The sequence below is a fragment of the Schistocerca cancellata genome, chromosome 5 (assembly GCF_023864275.1).
Source record: "Schistocerca cancellata isolate TAMUIC-IGC-003103 chromosome 5, iqSchCanc2.1, whole genome shotgun sequence".
NCBI lineage: Eukaryota > Metazoa > Arthropoda > Insecta > Orthoptera > Acrididae > Schistocerca > Schistocerca cancellata.
Genome location: NC_064630.1, coordinates 765114748 through 765140681, shown reverse-complemented (window position 1 = coordinate 765140681; position 25934 = coordinate 765114748). Strand labels below are relative to the sequence as shown.

General features: G+C 40.4%; 1 protein-coding gene across 2 annotated transcripts in view; it reads left to right on the top strand.

Moving 5' to 3' along the window:
* LOC126188997 (kinesin-associated protein 3) overlaps nt 1-25934 on the top strand; it is a 226372-nt gene that overhangs the window by 45685 nt on the left and 154753 nt on the right. For both annotated transcript variants that reach the window (XM_049930800.1, XM_049930801.1), the window contains exons 4-6: nt 632-847; nt 2413-2549; nt 2761-3166. In XM_049930800.1, coding sequence (XP_049786757.1) covers nt 632-847; nt 2413-2549; nt 2761-3166 — 759 coding nt within the window. The remainder of the gene's footprint in view (nt 1-631; nt 848-2412; nt 2550-2760; nt 3167-25934) is intronic.

Genomic DNA, 25934 nt, shown 5'->3' with positions numbered 1-25934 from the left:
AGAGCGGCGCGTTTCGTCACAGGGTTATTTGGTAACCGTGATAGCGTTACGGAGATGTTTAACAAACTCAAGTGGCAGACTCTGCAAGAGAGGCGTTCTGCATCGCGGTGTAGCTTGCTCGCCAGGTTTCGAGAGGGTGCGTTTCTGGATGAGGTATCGAATATATTGCTTCCCCCTACTTATACCTCCCGAGGAGATCACGAATGTAAAATTAGAGAGATTAGAGCGCGCACAGAGGCTTTCGGACAGTCGTTCTTCCCGCGAACCATACGCGACTGGAACAGGAAAGGGAGATAATGACAGTGGCACGTAAAGTGCCCTCCGCCACACACCGTTGTGTGGCTTGCGGAGTATAAATGTAGATGAAATGTAGATGTAGAGGTGTTCAGTATCCCAAAAGAGACTTAGAATCTGTTGGTTCATGTAGAACGTCAAATCTAACTTGTAGACTATATTCTTGTCACAGATGATGTTTCACAGAAGACATGAGAAATTCCTAACATTCAGGCTTTAGAGTTATGTTTGTGCATAATTGTGAACAAAATTATTTTCGTCATACGTGTAATGAATGAGACCATTTGATCTCTTGTTTTCATTATACACTTCTCAGGAAACTTTTTCTTTCTTTCAGCATCTGAAAAAGTTGAAAACATGCGACCAGGTTCTTCTTGTTCCTCTTCTGATGCTCCATCTTCAAACGATGCAAATGCAGAAAAGGCCAATATAAACAACATTGAACAGTATGTGGAGTTGCTGTATGAAGATATTCCAGAAAAAGTAAATGGTTCAGCCCTGATATTACAATTAGCAAGAAATCCAGATAATCTGGAGGAACTTGCAACTAATGGTAAGTAATTTATTGCAAATAATCGATCTGGTTAACTTCCAGAGCATGCAAACTAATTTTCCCTTTCCTGAGGAACTAAAATGAATGCACTGAGCAGTTAATTTAATTTTCTTTAAAGATTTGTTATGTGCTATTGTTCATTTTGTGACTGCTTTCTTGCATAATGATTGTACACATGTCCCATTTACCAAGTTGCATCATGTGTGTTCATATCAGACATTTCCGTTTAACTATTTCAGATGCTCTCTCTCTTTTTTGTGTATTTCCTCAGTCTTCTGTGGCAAGCATTGGGGCCATTATTGTCTATGAAATTGCTTTTACACTGCAGTATGTTAACCAATGAAACTCTGAAATCATATGAACATTACTTAAATATAAAATAAATGAGGATGGTTCAACCAATCACTTCCAGATAAATTGCGTTTGATGTGCACTGCCGCACAAAGAGCATATAATTTGAGAATCTTTTGATTGTTTTCTTGGTATAGTATACCTGCACACACACACACACACACACACACACACACACACACACACACACACACAAACTCTGCCTTCGTAGTGACGGCAGACCATTACCTCAAACTATCTTTGTCGACCAGAACAAAAAACATTGGAAGAAATGAGTCTACCCACAGTCAACATAAGATAGGCAACAAGAATTATATTTAGTTGAATGCGAAGCAACATAATACGATGGAAGTAATAGTGAGATGTTAACAACATATCAGATTTAAAAAATCGCTTAGAGGAGGATAGTCTACATCATGTCCACAGCATTCTATAACATAAATGTGCCCAAAATTGTTCCAGATGGTGAATACCTTATGGAAATTGGTCAATTTTTTCTGGATATGCATTTGACATGCTCATAGGTTTGGCTTCAGGGGGTAGCTGATGTTACCAGTCCTCTGTAAGCATAATGTCTGGGGTTGCTTCAACTTTGAAATGACAAAATAATTCATGACTGTGCAATGGGCACACTATTTTGGCAGCTGACAACATTCACTAGGTATACTGATGAACTGTGCTCATTGGACACTGGAGCTCTGGCTGTACACCCGTGACAAAATTGTCATCAGTTACATGTGGCCAAACTGAAGAGTTACAGTTCTGATGTGACTTTTACAGATTCTCTATTCTTGTATCTGAAACAAGCCTCCACTAAGTCTCATAGCACTAAATAGGCTGTCAGGTGAAATGCTTGTACCCTGGTGTAAGTAATCCAAGGGGGGAACAGAAAAGACTTATGAAACCATGAAAATTTTGTTCTGTCTTTTGAACAATTTAGTTTCTGGTTTCAGTTTTCTAATGTGTTTCACTTTTATTTTTTATTCAAGCATACAGAGAACCCAGATCACTGTAGATATTAGATAATGTATGTTGATTCCATTTTCTGCCAACACAAGTGTATGATCCATTTACATTTCACTATGAAGTGAATCTCAGAGTTTTGTTGTAGCTGCAGTCTTTGTGTACATGGTATTATGTTACTAGAATTCATTGGTAAGCCGTGTATTACTTGCTAAAATGCCAAAATACAAACATTAATATTTTGATTCCAGAATCTGTGTTGAGCGCCTTGTCACGAGTTTTGAGAGAAGACTGGAAGAAAAGTATAGAATTAAGCACAAATATTGTTTACATATTCTTTTGTTTTTCAACTTACTCACAGTTTCACCGTGTTATTCTACAGTATAAGGTAACTCTTATTTCATTATTAGAATACTTTTTGTATGTAAAATTTGTCGGCTTACTATTTTAGTTAAATCTCACAAAGCATTTTCAGAATTCCTTGTTTGCATGTATATACTACTGAGAGTTATTTGAAACTGCATGCTGTATCACCTATGATATAGCTTGACTCCTATGAATTTCATCATACTCCTATATTTGAAATATTTCTTTTATAGATAGGATCACTCTGCATGGAAATTATAGACTATGAACTTCGACGGTATGATCAATGGAAAGAAGATAAAGAGTCAAAGCGAAGGAAGTGTGAAGGCAATCAAAACAGATGCTCAATGTCAGCAATTGAGAGTCACCGTTATCAGTCTGAAAGTATTGATGTCCCATCAGAACCGAGGCGACGCCTTGCTGATGGAATTTCTCACATACCCATAGCAGCTGGAGAGAATCGGAGAAGGCCTATAGAAGGCATTCATAGTGCTAATGACGGATGGAAAAAACAGCTAAATTACCAAAGTTCTCAGGCTGCTGAATCCCCAAGTGACATCAAAAAATTAACAGAAGATTATGAAAAAATGAAGCTGAAGTTTCAGAACCTAGTTAAGAAGCAAGATCAGCTACTAAGAGGTAACGTGTTTGATAATGTTTTTATTTGTATGGCATAATCTGATTTAGACAAACTTACATGAGTAGTATCTACAGCAAGGTTATTATATTTTTGCAAACATTCAAGCCTTTGATCGACAACATCAAGTATGTATCACTCCCATCAGTGTGCATTACTTTTGTGAGAGTCCCAAATATAATGATTTTGTTGAACAGAACAGATACCACTGTTTGGCAGCTAGTTTTCAGGAGCTCTCATTCCATTTTTTTCTTTAAAGATGCAACTTTAAGTATGGTTTAGATTTTCTGTGCAATATGTTTTAACTTTGGCATACAGTAAAGAAATTATGTTTGTGTGGGATCATACCATTGCAACCCCCCCCCCCCCCCCTCTCCCCTCCTCGTGAAGACGTTAAATGTTGTTTATTTATACACATATTTCATAGATCCTTTTATGTGCTTGGGAATATAGAATGTTGAATGAGTAATGAATTTATAAATGTAGATTAAATAGAAAAAAGTACAGTTAATTTACAGAAACAATTACAGAAAAAATAAAAATATGATACTAGAAGAAAATCAAAAACAAAGTGAAAAAAGACATCATACAAGAACTACCACATGTTGTACAATATACAAACAGTAAACATATAACGATGTAAATAATCAATTTTTGACAACACTGGATAGGTAGAATATCTATTCACCAAGTGATAGCAGGAGAACACATATATAAAAAAAAGGTTTTACATGTGCAAGCTTTCGGAGTCAGTGGCTCATCCTCCTGGCAGACGGTTGAAGGAGAAGGAAGAGGGGTGAAGGAAAAGGACTGGAGAAGTTTAAGTAAAGGGGTGGAGTTTAAAAAAGTCACCCAGAACCCTGGGCCAGGGGAGACTTACCAGACGGGATGAGAAGGAAAGTCTGATTCATCCCATCAGGTAAGTCTCCCCTGACCTGGTGTTGTGTGTGACTATTCTGAACTGTAGTGCTTTTTCTAAATCTCTCTAGTCCTTTTCCTGGCTCCAAAAGCTTGCATATGTAAAACCAAAAAATTCTTCTAATGAGTAAAAACTCTTATCAAGTAAATCCATCTGTATTTCATACTTAAATAATGCACTATTACTTTGTAGGCCATTGGTGTTAATTGTCAATGAATTTGATATTTTAATACCAGAATATAATGGAGATCAGCCTTCCTTCTTGTATTATGGTTATAGTACATTCCATTGGTTTTGTACTGCACAGTACTGTTAACCGTGAAGCTCATAACGGAATAAATATATTGGGAAGTTGTAGTAAGTATCCCAAATTTCTTAAAGAGATTATGACAAGACGTCCTCGAGAGCACTCCACACACATTTCTGACAGCTTTTTTCTGCAACCAGAAAATTTTCTTTGATGTGTGTTAGTAGCCCCAGAAGATAATTCCATAGCACAAAATACAGTTGAAGCACCCAAAGTAAGTGGATTTTGTTCACTGATATCTCCAATTTGTGATATTGTCTAATGGCAAAGATAACTGAGGACAAACTTTATTTGATGTGGATGATGTTCTGTTCCCAGTTAATACGCTTATCTATTTGGAGGCATAAGAACTTGTTGCAGTGCACCATTTGTAGTTGCTGATGGTAATGTGTAATAGATAACTCCTTTGGGAATTTGTGATCAGAGCTGTACTGGATATAATTAGTTTTCCTCATATTTACTGACAGTGGGTTTACTTTGAACCAGGTTAGGAGTTCTGAAAGTGAACACATACAGTTAATTAAAATATCCTGGCAAAATAATGCTGAGAAATAGGTATGACAGATAGAAATGAGCCTACAGTTGACTGTGCACATGTACAATAAGAGATTGACATCCTGAAAAGCCAAAATATCTTAGAATACAGTATATACTGGGCTTAATGCCTAGATCTGGATAAGAAATTGAAAACACAGGAAAGAGAGAATACATAGAAAAAAGCGTATCTTAAAAAATAATGATGAATGCAAGAAGAGAAATTATTTAGTTCTGTTTAATAAAACTGCACAATTAACTACAGATGTGTGAAAAGTGTAATCCTTTATGCACACTTGACCTCAATAAATGAGAGAAAACTATGCTATAAGATGTTTGAACAGTTACAGTGGCAGTGGTGGTATCTAAGAGAAGCATGAACACTTTGAGCCAGGATTGCAGTCCTCTCAGCTGTAGTGTCCTGGACAAACCAACATCACACCATCTTCTACCACAGACATCACTCTGCCTCACCATCCCTATATGACACAGACCAAAGACACAAAGGAACTTGAGAAGTAAGAGAGGACTCACAAATTGTTTACAGCAATATCTCAGTAAATCAGAGGACACTGAAACAAGTCATTTACAGACCTCAAAACATTATAGTAAATAACAATTGAATAAGAAATTACATTTCTAATAAAGATAAATGAAAAAAGAAAATTTTAGCACTGAAAATCTGTTTTAAAAAAATCTAAAGTGTATTTTTGTTTCAATTTCTGAAACCTTGACTTTGTAGCTATGTCATGCCACATCTTTATCCACAAAATATCTATAACTGTAGCAGTTGGCTGTTGTTCCAAATATTTGAGGACAGTCTCGAATGCATTCTTTGCCATAGAGTGGCTGATCTTTTCGTCTTCTTCCTTTTATTCTTCATCTGACTCCTCTTGCTCAACACAATACTCTTGCCAAATGAGATTGATGATCTGTTCTCGTCAAGTTCTTTATAGCTAAGAACATTCTGCCAGCCATTCCTCTGCAACTGTAGGGTGGATATAATTCTGAATTTGCAAATCAGTGACTAAATCTGCAATGTATGATTTATTAGTTTTGGAAGGTCTTGCTCTTGGTTTAGGCCAGGACTGATATTCTTCCATGATTTTTGTAGAGAGGGTTTCTTAAATTCTTCCCAAGCTTGAGCAACTGTGAAAATTGCATCTTTTATGTTGAGGCTTTTCATTGATTCAAAAATATCACAACCCTTTTTGATGCAGCTTTTTTGTTTATGATGGGGTCTCAAAATGGGGACCCCTTATATCTTTCCTGACAAAACCAGACCACCGCAGCATAATCCAGGAGCTAAAGTGTAGGATTTTTCAATGCTGTTCTAGTTTTAAAGCATTTTCACCATCTACAGTTAACTAAAAAGCTTCAAGATCTTTTTGGTTCTTCTTCCAGTCCCTAATGATTGTGACTCCAACTCCAATTTCAGAAGCTAATTTAGTAACTGACTCACCTTTGTCAAGTCTTAGCAAAATGCTTAGTTTCTGTTCGATTGTGCACACAACATGTTTCTTTTTCTGATTTTTAGCCACTTTTAGTCTTCCAGAATTTCTACAGTTCTTTGTTACAACTGAGTAAACTATAGAAAATTACACAGTAACTTTAAACTTAAAAGAAATACAGTAATAAATATAAAAAGCATAGAGATAGAACAGCAGATTTAAGACTACACTAAATTCCAGCAGTACAGTAGTCTGTCATCTGAACATGCCTGAGGAGGATAACTCACATGGACAGCTGTTGTGACAGCAATAAAATCCATTGATAATGCTGTCACACTTCAGCGTGGAGTGCAGATGGATGGTCAGATTCACAGTCAGATAATCTGAGAAGTCAGTTAACTTAAGGAGAGTAAGCGAGGTTCTAATACTATGGAAGCTGATCGTGTTGGGATAAGATTACTCTCTCAGGGTATAGTTGTCACTCTGATGGCATCGTAATGTTGCTCATGATAAGAGTCTAATGGGCAGCATCAATCTGACCATCTATTCTGTGAAGTATCCCAAATCCATGGGGACACATCCAGGTGCAAACTGTCACAGACACACAGCCACTGTGTGATTGCTCATGCATATATATGAGGTTAAAATGGATGCCATGTTGCCTAGCTGAAGCACTGGACCACCATTCACTGTAAAAATACTGAGTCTTCAGACTATTTTATGTTCCACCATTTGCAATAGATATTTTCCTCAGATAACCCTAATCTGTGGAGTGTATGATCATTGTGGAACTTTTCCTTAATAGCTGTACATTTGCTTTGTTTTCCATCCCCACAAAGCTGATGCTGAGCTGTGCCCATTGACCTAGAAAATAGAGTAGCATGTTTCAACTATGCAGTGTTTAAAAAAAGATTTTGCTCTGATGTGTTTACAAATTCATTGTCCTGCACAAGTGTTGTTATATGCCAATGAATGGCATGTTCAGATGTACCTACTGGATTCTACAGTATCACGATAGTTTAACCATGGTTGTGCAGTTTTCTCAGGAATGCCATACTGTGCTTCAGCTTTGGTCTCTGTCAAATTCCCTTCCTTTACGAAGACAATGACACATTCACTGAATAGCTTGTTGACGACAAAGCATACCTCGTGAATAAAGTAGATGGACTCAAAGCAAGGTGGTCAAGTAGCTTACATTGAATTATGTACTTTGAATTACTGTTATAGAATGAAAGATATGCTGACAGAATAGGAAGAAGACTGTACTGACAGAAATAACTGATTGTGTTTGACTGTTAGTCACTGCAGCAAAATACTGCCGCCATATTACTAAGTGACTGTCCTGAAACCTGGAATCCACTACCAGTTACAGGTTGCTTATCTAATAGCTTGCAGATACAGCAGAAATTTGATTTTCAGTGTTTCACATCATTATTGACAGAGTTTAAAATATTAAATATTGCTGTAATCTACTCATTAAGAGGTATAATCTTACATTAATAGTTAAACACAAAAAGACAAGTATAACAGTTATGAACTGTGTGTTTCTCTTGAGGCAGCGTAAATGATGGCACACTGATACCTGGACTTGATTCATCCATTATTTGAGAATGAAAGCACATATCAACTTCTAACAAACGTTACACTAAATATCAAACTCTCAGAAAGCTTACACCCCCATTCATCACACACACACACACACACACACACACACACACACACACACACTGATGAACGGAAAAAAGTTCATCACTTACTATATTATTGCTGTTCATACACCAAAATTTCAACATCAGCCACAGTGTGTTAATTTGTTACTTCTTTAGTACTAACTCTATTCACAACACACTTTGCAGACAGTATGCATACAACACTGAATGTAGATGAAAAATTATATCATTGTATGGCACATAGTTCAGGAGATATGACAGCATAAAAACGGAGATGCATTAAAACTAGCTTTTGCTTAAAATTGGGCACAGATTACCCAGACTATTTGTGGTGAACCAATACCCAATCTATATTCATCCAGTGCTCATAATGAGAGCACTTAGCAACTACCAACAAACTTTTCCTCACTTACATTGTTAAGGTCAAATATTTAACACATCAACTCATTTATAAAGTAATCAGACGTGTGAATCTGTTTTATACATGGGAGTTCAAATCTTTAAAGAATTGAGAGTTTACTGGTAATTTTTAATATAATTACTTAATTTCTAATGAAAGTTCCCATTCGGGTGGGGTTATCCTACAAGGAAGTTTAGCAGTATAGTTTCTCTAAAAGTATCTGCAGAGTGTAGGTCACTGAGCCTTAGTTTTTGAAGAAGTAGAGTTCAACAATCATCAAATTTGAGCACTTACCTACTTTCAACTTTATATTGATAACTAAAAGTTTGTAATAAGGGTGAAGAGTAACCTTACTTTGTGCAATAATTACACATTAATACAATAACACATATAAGAATTATACATTATGCATTTTTAGATAATCACAATACTTATTGTTTTGTATTATCAATTTTTGGCAATCTCTTACCACTGACTAGTTACGCCCAGACACATTTGTATGAACATAAGCGAAGGTTCCCGTCCAGAGACCATCAGGCTAAGGAAATGTGGATGCCTAAAAGTGTCTTTTATTGTTATACATGGTACAGAAGACTTGTGTTTTCAGCAGTTTTATGACATTTATCACCCGACACATTGATAAGACGAACTTCAATAAGGGGCTACATGAAGGATAATATGAAATGATATGCATTATTATTACCTATTTTTCCAAAAACTTAAGACCTAGTGACCTGAATCCTTTTGAAGTTTTAAAGAGTTTTTGAAAGGTCCCCTATCTCCATGTTACAATGCATTGAAATTGTTGGGTCATCAGATGTAGTTTGTCCTTGCCATCATTCAGTAATATAATCATAGGAAAAATTCTGTGTTTGTGCTGCTGCTGTGGTGTGGACTGTAAAATAAGCTTTTGATCTTCTTCAGACCTTTGATAAACTATGGTAAAACTAATTTATTTATTTATTTATTATTATTATTATTGTTAATTTTATTTTCAATTTTCAAAAGTCAGAACCATTCCACATGGCTGGGCTAACAGCAAATGTTACTACCAGTTTTATCTTAGCTGCCGCCGTGAGTGACCCTCATTAATTTACAGCCTAAAAAGTGTCACATCTGCTGTGGAAAAATAACCACACATCATCAGAATAAAGGGATATTTTCCACATAATACATGCCTGTTACAGCAAGTTATCACTGTTGTAACTTAGCATGGAATCAAACCTGTGCCTCCCTACATAAGAACACCTACCAGTTGACAATTCAGCTATAGCGATGACCAGCGAAAACTTCCTCATTCGAGGATCAATGTGTAGTATCTGTTGGTAATAACAGCCTGTTTCACTGTCAGAAAAGCTTTTCTCTCTTCCTAGAACAGGTCTGGAATACTGACAGGATCATTTTTGCATTATTTATCAAGTATAATTCTTGTTTTGCTTGTTCCCAACTTCATCATCATCATCATCATCATCATCATCCTTTAAGACTGATTATGCCTTTCAGCGTTCAGTTTGGAGCATAGTCCCCCTTATAAAATTCCTCCATGATCCCCTATTCAGTGCTAACATTGATGCATCTTCTGATGTTAAGCCTATTACTTCAAAATCATTCTTAACCGAATCCAGGTACCTTCTCCTTGGTCTACCCCAACTCCTCCTACCCTCTACTGCTGAACCCATGAGTCTCTTGGGTAACCTTGCTTCTCCCATGCGTGTACCATAACCCCACCATCTAAGCCTGTTCGCCCTGACTGCTACAACTATAGAGTTCATTCCCAGTTTTTCTTTGATTTCCTTATTGTGGACACCCTCCTGCCATTGTTCCCATCTACTAGTACCTGCAATCATCCTAGCTACTTTCATATCCGTAACCTCAACCTTATTGATAAGGTAACCTGAATCTACCCAGCTTTCACTCCCATACAACAAAGTTGGTCAAAAGATTGAACGGCGCACAGTTAACTTAGTCTTGGTACTGACTTCCTTCTTGCAGAAGAGTGTAGATCGTAGCTGAGAGCTCACTGCTTTAGCTTTGCTACACCTCGCTTCCAGTTCTTTCCCTATGTTGCCATCCTGTGAGAATATGCATCCTAAGTACTTGAAACCGTCCACCTGTTCTAACTTTGTTCCTCCTATTTGGCACTCAATCCATTTATATTTCTTTCCCACTGACATTACTTTCGTTTTGGAGATGCTAATCTTCATACCATAGTCCTTACATTTATGATCTAGCTCTGAAATATTACTTTGCAAACTTTCAATCGAATCTGCCATCACAACTAAGTCATCTGCATATGCAAGACTGCTTATTTTGTGTTCACATATCTTAATCTCACCCAGCCAGTCTATTGTTTTCAACATATGATCCATAAATAATATGAACAACAGTGGAGACAGGTTGCAGCCTTGTCTTACCCCTGGAACTACTCTGAACCATGAACTCAATTTACTGTCAACTCTAACTACTGCCTGACAATCTTTGTAAAGACCTTTAATTGCTTGCAAAAGTTTGCCTCCTATTCCATAATCTCGTAGAACAGACAATAACTTCCTCCTAGGAACCTGGTCATATGCCTTTTCTAGATCTATAAAGCATAGATACAATTCCCTGTTCCACTCATAACACGTCTCCATTATTTGCCGTAAGCTAAAGATCTGGTCCTGACAACCTCTAAGAGGCCGAAACCCACACTGATTTTCATCCAGTTTGTCCTCAACTAATACTAGCACTTTCCTTTCGACAATACCTGAGAAGATTTTACCCACAACACTGATTAAAGAGATACCTCTGTGGTTGTTACAATCTTTTCTGTTTCCATGTTTAAAGATTGGTGTGATTACTGCTTTCGTCCAGTCTGATGGTACCTGTCCTGACTCCCATGCCATCTCAATTATCCTGTGTAGCCATTTAAGACCTGACATTCCACTGTATTTGATGAGTTCCAACTTAATTTCATGCACCCCAGCCGCTTTATTGCACTGCAATTTATTGACCGTTTTCTCCACTTCCTCAAATGTGATCCTATTTCCATCATCATTCCTATCCCATTCTACCTCGAAATCTGAAACAGTACTGATCGTATTTTCACCTACATTGAGCAACTCTTCAAAATATTCCCTCCATCTGCCCAAGGCATCAACAGGATTCACCAGCAGTTTTCCTGACCTGTCCAAAATACTTGTCATTTCCTTCTTACCTCCCTTTCGAAAACTGTTAATTACACTCCAGAATGGTTTTCCAGCATCTTGACCCAAAGTCTCTAACCTGTTTCCAAAGTCTTCCCAAGATTTCTTCTTGGACGCTGCAATCATCTGTTTGGCTTTGTTTCTTTCTTCAACATAACTTTCTCTGTCTACCTGAGTTCTAGTATGTAGCCATTTTTGATACGCCTTCTTTTTCCTTTTACAGGCTGCCTTGACTGTGTCATTCCACCAAGCTGTTTGCTTCATCCTACCTTTACACACTACTGTTCCAAGACATTCTTTAGCCACTTCTAGTACTGTGTCCCTGTACCTTGTCCATTCCTTTTCCGACTGTAATTGACTACATTCAACTAACTGGTACCTTTCTGAGATCGCTGTTATTTACTTTTGCCTGATTTCCTTATCCTGAAGTTTCTCCACTCTTATCCTCCTACATATGGACCTGACCTCCTGCACTTTCGGCCTCCCAATCCCAATTTCACTGCAGATTAAATAATGATCAGTGTCATCAAAGAATCCCTTGAATACACGTGTGTCCCTCACAGCCTTCCTGAATTCCTGATCTGTTATTATATAATCAATGGCAGATCTGGTTCCCTTGCCTTCCCAAGTATATACCGGTGAATGTTCTTATGTTTAGAAACGAGTTTGTGATTACTAAGCCCATACTGGCACAGAAATCCAAGAGTTGTTTCCCGTTCCTGTTGGCCTCCATATCTTCTCCAAATTTACCCATAACCTTTTCATACCCTTCTGTTCGATTTCCAATCCTGGCATTAAAATCACCCATGAGCAGAACAGTGTCCTTGTCCTTTACTCTAACAACTACAGCACTGTATCATAAAAACTATCCATCTTATCTTGATCTGTCCCTTCACAATGCGAATATACTGACACAATCCTAATTTTCTTGCTAGACACTGTCAAATCTATCCACATCAGTTGTTCGTTTATGTACCTTGTTTCAACTATGCTGGTTTCCATTTCTTTCCTGATGTTCCCAACTTAATAAAAAAAAAAAAACTGACTGTTGCATTTCATTGATGTCAGTGCTTTACCTCTGGCTGTGATTTTCCACAACCACTATTTTTGCTGTAAAATGTAGATCGTTGAGATGCCATTGGAAGCATTGACAAAATTAAATTTGTTGTACAGTTCTCTACATCTTTTTTTAGCATCAAGTGATTTACCAAGAAGGTAGTGCAAGATATTCAAATCCATGTTGTTGAGCTACAGATACACTTGCTGACATTTGATTCCCAAGATTTACTGCATGTGTTGTTATTCATAGTTATTGAATTATTCATAGTTATTATTCATAGTGCACAGTGATTTAATTGCTTCTGTTTTGGACAGCAACACAAGAGCCTAGTCAGAGCTCTACATATTGAATATTGTCACGTAGAGGAAGGTGTAAGTAGATGAATGACGAACACTAACTTCACTTAACAAAGGTTTATTCAGCATTTGCACATACAAGAGCACGGTGCGAACTGCCTCCAGCCAGAACACTTATGGTATATATACAGTTACAGAACATTCCAGTACAATGCTTCTTGCCATTTGTGGATACTTCTAGAATGTACTTGAACTGAATATAGAAATTAAAATTTTTCAGTTCAAGTGAGTTTTGAACTCACGTCCCTCCATACAACGATCTAGTAATATAACCACTAGACTATGGCAGCTGCGCTGCTTGGCTTCTTCTGCGACATTGCTCCCTCCTTAAGAGAACAGTGTATCAGTGTTACGTCCTCCTAGTCTGGGAACAAGTCATCGGTCCTGCATACTCCGACTCCCGATGATTGGTGTTCGCCCTGGCAGTGACCTTCTTAGAACTTCCCTTGCCGCTATGTTCTTCATTGCCTTTCCGCTTGTTGCCTGTCGCTGCAGCTTCGAATCTAGCCTGGGTTGCAGGATCCTTATAGGGCTTCATTCAAAGGACGTGGACCGTATCTCTGATCTTTTGTCGTCTTGTGTCGGGGTCGAAATCTTCAACTTCATATGTAACATCAGACAACTGTCTTACAACCTTATAAGGTCCAAAGTAGTGCCTGAGGAGCTTCTCAGAGTGTCCAAACTTCTGAACAGGAGTGAAGATCCAGACGAGGTCACCAGCCTGATAGACAACAGGGTGGTGGCTTGTGTCATACCATCTTGAGCCTGCAGCTTGCAGAGTCAAGCTAACTGCCGAGCTTCCTCAGCTCTGGTTAATACCTGGCTGACGTAGTCATCGTCCACATCATCAGGATGTAACAGAAACATAGTGTCCATCGTTGTCGTCGCCTCACGCTCATGCACCAGGAAAACTGGCATAAATCCCATGGTGTCTTGTTTGGCGGTGTTGTAGGCAAATGTCACGAAAGGTAGCACCTCATCCCAGTTGCTCTGCTCAACATTGACGGACATTGATAGCATGTCGGCCAAGGTCTTATTAAGGCGTTCAGTGAGCCCGTTAGTTTGTGGATGGTAGGCAGTCATCATGGGATGAGTAATGTTGCACTGATGGTTTATCATTGTCACAAGATTTAATTGACAAACTTTCCCTTTATCCGCAATTAACAACCTTGGGCACCGTGTTTTAATATAATGTCTTCTACAATGAATTTGGCTGCCTTGAATGCTTCGGCTGTTTTCATGGCTTTTGTAATGGCATAGCGTGTCAAATAATCAGTGGAAACAATAATCCATCTGTTGCCACTAACAGACATTGGAAATGGTCTGAGCAGGTCAATCCCAACACACTGGAGAGGCATTTCGGGTGGTGGAATTGATATGAGTTGGCCAGGTGGTTTCTGAGGAACTGCCTTTCTCCTCTGGCACTCTCGACAGTGTGACACACAGTGATGGACACTCCTGAAAAAACCTGGACAGAAAAATCTCTTGCAGATTCTATCGTATGTCTTAATGGAGCCTAAATGTCTGGCCTCAGGTGTGTCATGGAATTTCTGTAGAACATCTAAGCGCATGTGTTTAGGAATCACTGGTAGCCACCTCTTTCCAAAAGGGCCAAAGTTTTTGTTGCAAGGTAATCGATTAACCACCTTAAATTGTCCTTTCACATCCTTTGACCGATTTAAGGCAAGCATAATTTGATATATCTTGGCGTCCTTCTTTTGCTCAGCAAAGAGATCCTGGAGTGCAGTGAGACAGTCAAAGTCTTGATGGTCTTGCAAATGGTTTCTTGAGATACAGTCGGCATCTTGGTGTTTTCTTCCGCTTTTGTACACTATGGTAATGTCATACTCTTGAAGATGTAGTGACCACCTGGCGAGTCATCCTGTTGGACCCTTAAGACCTGTCAACCAACAAAGTGAATGATGGTCTGTAACAACTGTGAAAGACCTTCCATAGAGATACTGTTGAAATTTGCACATGGCCCAGATCACAGCAAGACATTCTCTTTCTGTAGTTGAGTAGTTTTTCTCAGCTTTTGTAAGTGTCCTAGAAGCATAGGCTATAACCTTCTCTTTTCTGTCCAAAATCTGCACCAGAATAGTACTGATCCCATACCCACTGGCATCTGTGTGTAGTTCTGTAGGTGCTCTCTCATCATACAGACCAAGTACAGGGTCAGTTGTCAGAGCTTTTCACAGCACATCAAAAGAGTCATGTTTGCACCACCCCAGATAAATTTAGCATCGGCTTTTAACAACTCTTGGAGTGACCTGGCTTTGATACAAAAGTCTTTGATAAACTGACGGTAATAAGAACACAATCCGAGGAAGCTTCTCACATCTCTAATACTTTTAGAAATAGGAAGTTCCATTATAGCTCTCACCTTTTCTGGGTCTGGCCACACACCTTTGTTTGACACAAGGTGTCCAAGTATTTTGATATCTTTTGCTCCAAAGAGAGACTTTATTGGATTAAGTTTCAGTCCACCTTGTTGGAGACACTTAAGAACAGCCCTCAGTCTTTTTATGTGTTCATCAAATGCCTCTGAGAACACTATAATGTCATATGAATAACAAAGACACGTCGTCCACTTCAGGTGCCTTAGAAGATTATCCATCAATCGTTCAAAAGTTACTGGTGCATTACACAAACCAAACGGCATTACCTTACAGGGGTGATGAATGCAGTTTTCTCACGATCCGCCTCATCTACTTCAATTGGCCAGTATCCCGACTACATGTCCATGGTTGAGGAAAACTTAGCCCCTTTCGGACAATCTAGTGTATCATCAATTCGTGGAGGAGGGTAAACGTCCTCTTTATTTATCTTATTAAGCTTCCTGTAATCAACGCAAAAGTGCCAACTGCCATCCTCCTTTCTAACGAGAACCACTGGTGACGACCATGGGCTCTGTGAAGGCTGAATGATGTCATTCATCATCATTTTCTCTACCTTGGCACGAATTATTCAACGTTCCGTTGCTGTCACACGGTATGCTCTTTGGCTTAGTGGTTGATGGTCTTCAGTGCTGATCCAGTGCTTCACCGTCAATTTGTCTGATTTGCTCTTCACCTGTGGAATGAAGCATTCAGAGAACTCTTGAAGAATGGCAAGTAGCTTCTTCTGTTGTTCCTTATTGAGATCTGGTGATAGTCGAGCTAGAAGATCTTGTCTCATAGTGGTAGCGCTAATTTCGCCCACAGACTTGGCATGTAAGGATTGTATGATGCTCAGCTGTTCTGCAATTAACGGCTCAGCATTTGCTATGCACATGTGTCTTGGAAGGATCTGCGGTTCTTGGCTACAGTTAACTATCCACAATTCACCAAATCCATTCTTAAATGAGACGACAAGGCTGGGATGACCAAGTTATTCTTCAGTGGTATACTTCCCTTGCATTCCACTACAATATCCATGGGTTGATGCATGGCATGACACATGACAATTACCTTTCTAGTGCTGACTGCAGGAATGATCACTTCATACAGCACACATAGTCTCCACACATGCGGATGTGCATCTTCCTGTCCACAGTATCTCATCTCGTCTAGCATAATCTTCGAGCGTCCACAAACTATGATTGCTTGAGAAGCTTTCAGGAAGTCCCATCCGAGAATGACGCCATGAGTGCACTCTTCTAAGACGCTGTGTATGGCCACTTATACTCACACGAATGGTACATCTTCCTGTAGGTTTTATATATTTCCCATTAGCGACCTTTGGCAGAGATGTTTTATTGTCAGCGAATACAGTTTTCAGCAACTAGCGATGGTACTTCTCCAAAATGACTGAATATGATGCTCCAGAATCCACAAGAGCTTGGGCTGGTTGGCCATCCATGAGGATGTCAATGTAGTTTCCTATCATTTTTGTAGTGATCGCCGGCGGAGGATATTTCTCTTCGGTGGCCTTACCTCCAAGGAAGGCCACAGCCTTTAGTTTTCCATGTTGTGGCAGCTAGGTGATCGGCTGGAGCTTCTAAACAACGATGGAGACCTTGAACAGTGTGTTGGGGAGCATCCTCTCCAGCGGCTAGCTTGCGGAGGTGGTGACCTGTGTCATCCTGTACCCACATCTTCTTGTTCATCTTTGTCGTCCTGGAGTTGGCGTTGGCTAAGATTGGTCTGCTATCTTCTGGCGCAGGTGTCATCAAATATCCGCCATCTTTCTCGACAATAGCACACCACGTGTCCCGGTCATCCGCAGTGGAAACATACTGGTCGGTTATCCTGGGTCCTCCAGACATCAGTCTCTCTTGGTGCCCAAACAGGTTCCTCATGTGGCATTGTAGGAATGTAACTTCGCCTGGGTCTCAAATTTTTTACCGTTTTAAAGGGAAAGGAAGGATGAGAGATTGGGTTCAGTGTCTGTTCCACTTCCTCCCTTATGACCTCTTGAAGCGTCTGTTTTGTGCGTGCTGTGCAATCCAAGAGCCTTCTGAACTTCCTCTCTCACTATCTAATGAAGAACACACTGCTTGTTTACCATTCAGAAACTTCAAGAGCCTTCAAGAAGTGTAAGTCCAGAAGAGCAGGTTACATGTGATGTGGAGGTCCACAACTCTTAGGTGACGTGTGATCTTTTATGTGATTGGATCAATGAAGTGTTTCCTCTTTCGGTGAAAAAAATTCATTTGAGATGAATCTCCAGTCCATATCTTGCTAGTTATGGGTAATGCTCCGGCCCATTCTCCAGGCCTACAAGACCATCTCCTTGAAGAATTTCAGTCCAGTAAGATCCATTTTCTGTCTCCCAACACCACTCCTTTACTCCAGCCAATGGACAAGCAGATTACTTTTAATTTTAAGAAGCTGTACATTAAAGCACTCTTGGAGCATTGCTTTGAGTTGACTGAGGCTACTAATCTCACTCTCGGAGAGTTTTGGAAGTATCACTTCAACTTTGTTGCTGCGTCAAGATGAGTGGAAAGGTGTGGGAAGGGCTTACCAAGGGAGCTCTCACTTCTGCTTGGAAGCAGCTATAGCTAGAATGGATTGTTGAATGTGACTCTGAGACATTTTAGTCAGTACCTATGGAGCCTGTAGTTAACAAGATTGTCTCTTTGGCCAAGAGCATGGGACTAGAAGTGGATAACATTGATACTGATGAGCCTGTGGAAGATCACAGCCATGAAATGACCACCAAAGAACTTACGGAGTTGCAGTGTGTTTCCCAGCAGGAAGTTGTGGAGAGGAGTTCTTCAGAGGAGGAGGAGGAGAAGGAGGAGGAGGAGTTGGTGGTGGTGGTGGTGGTGGTGGTGGTGGTGGTGGTGGTAACAGCGAAGTAGCAGTCTTCTGTTGCAATAAGGGACATGCTGAAAGCATGGGAATCAATTGCGTCATACACTGAAAATCATCACCCCCAATAAAGCAGTGGCTATGCACACTACAAGTTTATTTGACAATAATGTTGTGTTGCATCTTGAAGCATTGGCAGAAACAAAGGACTATAGATAGCTTCTTATTAAAAAAATAAAAAATAAAAAAATGTTACGTATTGTGAATAATAAAGTACATAATACTGTATGTGTAATTGTCTTTGAATAAAAGGCATGAATAAGATATAACTTTTAGTACTTTTTTCGTGCATAGAACACAGTATCGTATTTTACATTGATTTATGTGGGATAGATTGTTTCAGTTAACAAGTGTTTTTCACACCAAGTAAGATTCTGGGACGAATTATGCCCGCTATGCGATGTTCTATTGTGTTATGGAAAGGACAGATTGCTACTCACAGACAGTCACAACAAAAAGACTACTAAACATGTAAGCTTTTGGCCAGAGGCCTTCTTCTGAAACAGACAATATACACACATTCATGCCAATGCAGCTCACACAGCTGTGACCACTGTCTCTGGTCCCAGGAGCCAGAGATAGTAGTCATGTGTGTGTGGGCTACGTTTGCATGGATGTGTGTGTGTATCTTGTCTATTTCGGAAAAAGACCTTCTGACCGAAATTTTATGTGTTAAGTAGTCTTTTTGTTCCTCCTGTTCGTGGCTCAACATCTTCGCTATATGGTTAGTAGCAATGTATCATTTTCATAATACAGATATTACAGTATTAGAAATTACAGGATGAAAACAATAAACAAATCTGATGAAAGGGACCACACACTTTTGCGCGCGCGCACGCATACAGGTAATTAGAAAGATAGTTAACTGATTTGGGCTAGCATTCCCTGTCTTGGATAACCAAACACACTTGCACAAACAACCACAAAGACAGCCTAATGCATCCACCCGAGACTGTGGTAGCACTGAGTGTTTGAGAGGCTAGCTGGAGTGGGGGTAAAGTGCTGTTTAGTGGTCAATGGCAAGGGTAAGATTTATGGGGCTAGATAAATTCAGGAATTAGTGTTAAGGTCATGAATAGCTTTTTGTTATATTATGTGATTTTGGGCTTACTGGAACTGCCTTCGTCACACATTATATCCCCAGGCCTTGAAATATTCAAGAACATTCTTCACTAGAGCTTTGACTGCTTATTTGAGCACCATAAGACTAAGGGCATCCTACCCTCCCCACCTTAATAAAAGTATAATCTGTTGCCCAAGCAAGCTATTCTAGTTCATTCTTACATTGATTCTACACCCAATCTGAACTATACAGATCATCATGCTATTGACAAACAAAATGCAAGAACTGTTCTGTACACTCACCACCACCTTCTTACACAGTACATACCAGCTTTGCTGCAGTTACTGTGCAGTTTTGTATGTGTGGATGACCACTAACAAGTGGCCTGCCCACATGAATGACCACCATGAAACTGTGACAAACTTCAGATATGACTGTGCAGTTGCTGAACATAAGGCATAACACTTCATCATGGACTTGCAGGTTGACACCACTGCCATTTTACTCCATGAAAGACTATTGGCACAGAAACTCATAAAATTGATGGGTTAAGTAATAACATAGTTAATACCAACAATGAAAATAATCAATTATTATTGATAGTATAATGTAAATGGACATACAAAAAAATCTACTCACCAAGTGGTGGCAGGGGAACACACACAAAAGGATTTAACTTCAATGAGCTTTCAGAGCCAGTGGCTCCTTCTTCTGATGGAAGAGTTGAAGAGGAAGGAAGAGGTGTGAAGGAAAAGGACTGGAGAGGTTTAGGGAAAGGGGTACAGTTTAGAAAAGTCACCCAGAACTCCGGGTCAGGGGAGACTTACTGGACGGGACGAGAAGGAAAGACTGATTGATGGGGACTGCACTGGACGCGATTTGAAAACGTGAAAGCTTATAGTTCGAAGACAGGTAATATGCAAGACAGGGGTTACTACTAAAACATTGTGCATGAGTTAATAAGAGTGGAAAGCTAAGTGCATTGTTTGTAACAGAGGTGGTGTGGTGGAGGGGGTGGGGGGTGGGGGACTGCAAAAAATAGACAAGTCAGAAAATTAAAGATGTAGAAAACTAAAATGCAATGAAGAAAGGGGTAATTACTGTGAATAAATGCTGAGATGGAAGGAATTAATGTAAATTAAGGCTAGGTGGGTGGTGAGAACCAAGGACATATTGTAGTGTTAGTTACCACCTGCAGGGTTTTGAGAAACTGAGGTCTTGACTGTCATGCTGTACAGCATACTCTGCAACAGAATATTGTGTGTTGCCTGTATACACCTTCTAACTATGCCCATTAACCCTGACTGATAACTGGGTAGTAGTCATGCCAATGTAAAAGGCCGAACAATGTTTACTCTAACAGCTGGTATATGATGCGTGTCATTTCACAGGTGGCTCTCCCTTTGATATGTTTGCCAGCTACAGGGCTGGAATGGGTGGTGGTAGGAAGGTGCGTAAGGCAGGTCTTGCTCCAGGGATGGTCACAGGGGTAGGAGCCATAGGGTAGGGAGATGGGTGCAGAAGGAGCATAGGGTCTGACAAGGATGTTGTGGAGGGTGATGAAAAGCTGTTCTAGGTGTGGTGGGCAAAATCTCAGGCAGAATGGATCTCATTTCGGGGCATAATTTTAGGAACTAATGGCCTTGTCGAAGTAGCTGATTGATACATTCAAGACCAGGGTAATACTGGGTGACAAGTGGTGTGCTCCTAAGTTATTTTTTGGAGGGATCAGCCTTGTCAGGATTGGATGTTAAATCTGCTTTTGAACTAGGACGTTGGGATAATTATGTCCAGTGAAGGCTGAAGTGAGAGTGGTGGCATATTTCTGTAAAGGGTCTACATCCAAACAAATACGTTTGCCTCGAATGGCACAGCTGTATGGGAGGGAACGTTTAACATGAAAAGCATGGTAACTGTCAAAATGTAAGTAATGTCGTTTGTTTGATGTGGACGGATGTGTGTAGCTGGCCTTGGGTGAGGATGAGATCAAAACCAAGGAAAGTGGCATGGGATTTGGAATAGGACCATGTGAAATTTAATTGGGAGAAGGTATTTAAAGATTCCAGGAACTTTAACGTGTCAGCCTCACCATGAGTCCATACGGTGAAGATGTCATCAATGTATCTAAACCAAACATGGGGCTTTCCTGGGATCCATTATTCTTCTGCCCCTGCTGTTGCCCCTCCCATCTCTGTTACATGAAGTGCACTTAGCTTTTCACTCTTATTAACTTGTTCACAGTGTTTTAGTAGTAATCTCTGTGTTGCATATTATCCTGTCTTCCATATTTAAGCTCTGATATTCTCGAATCTCGTCCAGTGCAGTGCCCAACAATCAGTCTTTCTTTCTCATTCCATCCAGTAAGTCTCCCTGACCCAGGGTTCTGGGTGACTTTTCTAAACTGTACCTCTTTCCCTAAACCTCCACAGTTCTTTTCCTTCACCCCTCATCCTTCCCCTTCAAGTCTTCCACCAGAAGAAGGAGCCACTGGCTCCGGAAGTTCGTAAAAGTTAAATCCTTTTGTGTGTGTGTATCCCCCTGCCATTGCTTAGTGAGTACATTTTTTATCTGTTCATTTACATTGTAGTTAATAGTAAGTATTATAACACCATAATCTTTCATAAAGTTAAATTTTGATATCTTGGATACTCAGGAATCCAGCCGGATATTCGCGTTGTTCTCACACGATATTTCAACAGCGTGCCTCGCTGTCTTCTTCAGGTGCTACCTGAGACTGGTCCTTGGGTCGATCGAGTCTAGTATTTATGCCTGGAAGGAGCTGGGCGTTCCCTAATCGGTCCGCGCCGAGTCGAGTGTTCCGTCTGTGGTCCGCGCCCGCCAGACTCTGCTTCAATGGACCCCTCCAGTCGCAGATGTTCCGACTGCCGTCTGCGCCCATTTTGGCAATCCTCAATGGTTGTGGTCATCATCTGAGGTGTGTCAGACCTAATCTGAGATGTTGGGTACTCTATCTCATGACTGGGTGGCGATGGGCAGCCCTCTATCACCAGTGGTGGCCAACCTATTTATGGAAAGGTTTGAAGAGGAGACACTCTCTTCAGCCACATATCAATCCAAGTGCTTTTTTAGGTATGTGGATGATACCTTTGTCATCTGGCCCTATGGTAGGGAGAAGTTAGATGAATTCCTGCTACATCTGAACTCTTGCCATCCAGACATTCAATTCACAGTGGAAATGGAGAAGGATGGACTACTTTCGTTGTTGCATGTTCTAGTGAAGAGAAAGGCAGATGACACATTTGGACCCAGTGTGTACCGCTAACCTACGCACATTGACTTATACCTACAAGCCAGCAGTTGCCACCATCTGGCACAGAAGAATGGTGTGCTCAAAACACTGGTCCACAGAGCACAAACTCTTTCAGATCCTGATAGTTTGACCACAGAGATAGAACACTTACGATCAGTGTTCAGCAGGAATGGGTACTCCTCTAGAGATATCCAGAAGGCACTTCAACCTGCCAATCAGCCAAAGGATCCAGAAGAAGAACCAGAAGAGGCAAAGAAGATGGCATACCTGCCATACGCCCGACTTATCTCTACCAAAATCAGCAGGATTGTCCAGAAATATGACATCAAGAGCATATTTTGCCCACCCAACAAAATTGGGGCTATGCTGGGGGATTAAAAATCACCTGGAGCTATGCAAGCCAGGTATTTACAACATACCATGCCAGTGAGGGTGTCATACATTGGCCAGACCACCAGAACTGTGGACATCAGGTGTGAACACCAGAGACATACCAGACTCATACAGGCAACTAAATCAGCCATAGCATAGCATTGTCTGGAACTTGGTCATTCAATGGATTACAGTGACACCAAGATTGTGACACAGACCTCAAGATTTTGGGACAGTGTCATTAAAGAAGCCTTTGAGATTAAGGTCACAGACAATCTAATCAACCGTGACTCGGTATACCAAATCAGCACTCCCTGGAATCCAGCGCTTGAGCTTGTGAAAACTCAACGTAGGACACTCCGGGATTCTACAAGAAATAGAAGTGGAGACCGAGAGAACAGCCGTGAGACAAGGTGTCAAACATTAGAGACCAGATTTGACACACCCCAGATCATGAACTCGACTTCAGAAGATGGACAGGCTGGGCGTGGATGGCGGTCGGAACACCGGTGACCAGAGAGGGCCAATGTAGCTGCGTCTGGCGAGCACAGACCGCAGACGGAACACATGACGCGGTGCGGACCGATTATGGAGCGCCCAGCACGAAACAGAAGTGTAAATCATAGTAACAGTCATGAGACAGAGTACCCAACATCTCATATTGGGTCTGACACACCTGACGACCACAACCATTGAGGATGGCCAAAATGGGCATGGATGGCAGTCGGAACATCCGCAACTGGAGGGGTCCATTGAAGCCGAGTCTGGCGGGCGCGGAACACTCGACTCGGCACAGACCGATTAGGGAACGCCCAGCTCCTTCCAGGCATAAATACTGGACTTGATCGACCCAAGGACCAGTGTCAGGTAGCACCTGAAGAAGACAGCGAGGCATGCTGCTGAAATATCGTGCGAGAACGACGTGAACATCCGGCTGGATTCCCAAATATCCAAGATGTCAACAGATTGCTGGGAAAGCATGAAGAATTGAAAGTTAAATTTTGCTTCTTTTCTAATCCATCCTCCAAATTGTAGGACATGTAATGTAACTACAGAAATGCACATGTGGGTTTTCCAAAGATATTGAGGTATTCTTATTTAAGGAAATGGGGACCTGTATCTAAATGGTATGGGCCTCGCCCCTCGCCCCCCACCCCTCGCCCCCCACCCCTCGCCCCTCACCCACTAAATAGTTTTATACGTAAGTAAGAACAGATGGACATGAAGAAGAGGCTATACTATTGCAGCAGGTTATGACTTGCTGTTGTCTGAATGAGATATGAATGCATCAACTGATCTTCAGTGATTAAAAGTTCCAGCGTAAGATTTTAGGCTTGAGTGTGTACAATTAAATACATTTTAAAACTTGTTTCACACTTGGTTATTAGCTAAAATGAATGGAGTGCCCCAATTGTTAATGCTTCACCATTAAAATGTGATGTACTAACATCCATACACCACAATCTGATGGATTTTTTTGCTATGGTACCCAGCGGCACCAGCTGTTCACATGAAAACTATAATGTGTGAGTCACGCAGTCCATAGCAGCCATGTGAGATTTTCAAGTATGACTCCATACCACCAGGAGGCACACCGAGAGCTATGGACCACCAGGTACCTCACGAGCCAACAGCAAGAGGTCGCTGGCTGCGTCATGACAGCACACCTACATCCGGTCATGAGTCACTAGGAGGCAGCATGTCTCTTCCTGGATAACAGCTATTTAAGGAAACCCAGGAATCACTGCGGACAGTTACCAATGATGAGGACTGGCTGTCTCATGTGCTGACTGCTTGCAGTCCCTCAATTAAGCTCTCGTCAACATGCCATCAGTAATGACAGCAGAACACAGAGAAGTAGGCTTCTTTGTTGGAAAAGAGCTTTCTTCAAGTGTTGGTAATTTCAGTGTTTAGTTATGCTTCCAGGGAGTTAGGTGGACCAAATCCACAGTATTGTATGGAACCGCTAAAGAGGCAGAGTAATTTGTAAACAAACGGATTTTTGGTTTTTAGAAGGACAATAAAGGAGCTATTGTACTCCTACTGGGACTCTCTTTCAATCGGGAATAATAGAAAGATTTTTCACCTTTTTTGTTTGTCAGCATAGTGTCTTCCCCTCCCCACTTGCTTCTCAGCTACTTCCAATCATTGACAGAACACATTTCATTTTTTTTACATCAATATGACACAAATTTTAGTGATGATCATATGACCAGATGGGTTCCATCAAAATTTGTGATTGGACTGGTGCTTCCTTGGTAGAAGGGGCATTGTATGTTGTCTTGGATGGAGAGTCATCAACAGAAATAGAAGTAACTTAAGGTATACACTAGCAGGGAAGTGTAGTGCAATCTCTGCTGCTCATGTTGTCTATTTATGACCTGACAGATAATATAAATAGTAATGTTAGACTTTCTGCAGATCACGCATCCACTATTCCTGTAAGAGAAGCTACAAAATAGTCAGTCAGATCCTTATAAGATTTAAAAGTGGTGAAAACATTTTCAACGTCCATTAAATGTGCAGAATTGTAAAATTGTTGACTCTGCAAAATGCCAAAAAATAGTATCCTATTACTACAACTTCAGTGAGCTGCAATTGGAAAGAACTCGTATGGATACTTGGGTGTAACGGTTTGTGGCAATATGTGAAGGAATGATCACATAGGCTCACTCATAGTTTAAACAACAAGCAGACTTAGAATAATTAGGATCACTTCCATAAGGACTGTGAAGGCAAATTAAAGTGTGGACAGAGGCATTTAAACAGTCATTCTCTCCATGCACCATATGCTCTAGAACTGGAAGAAATCTTAACATGTGATAGCATGCCCACTCTTCCTACTTTTGATTACATATCTAAAGGGAATGTCAGATTAATGGAAA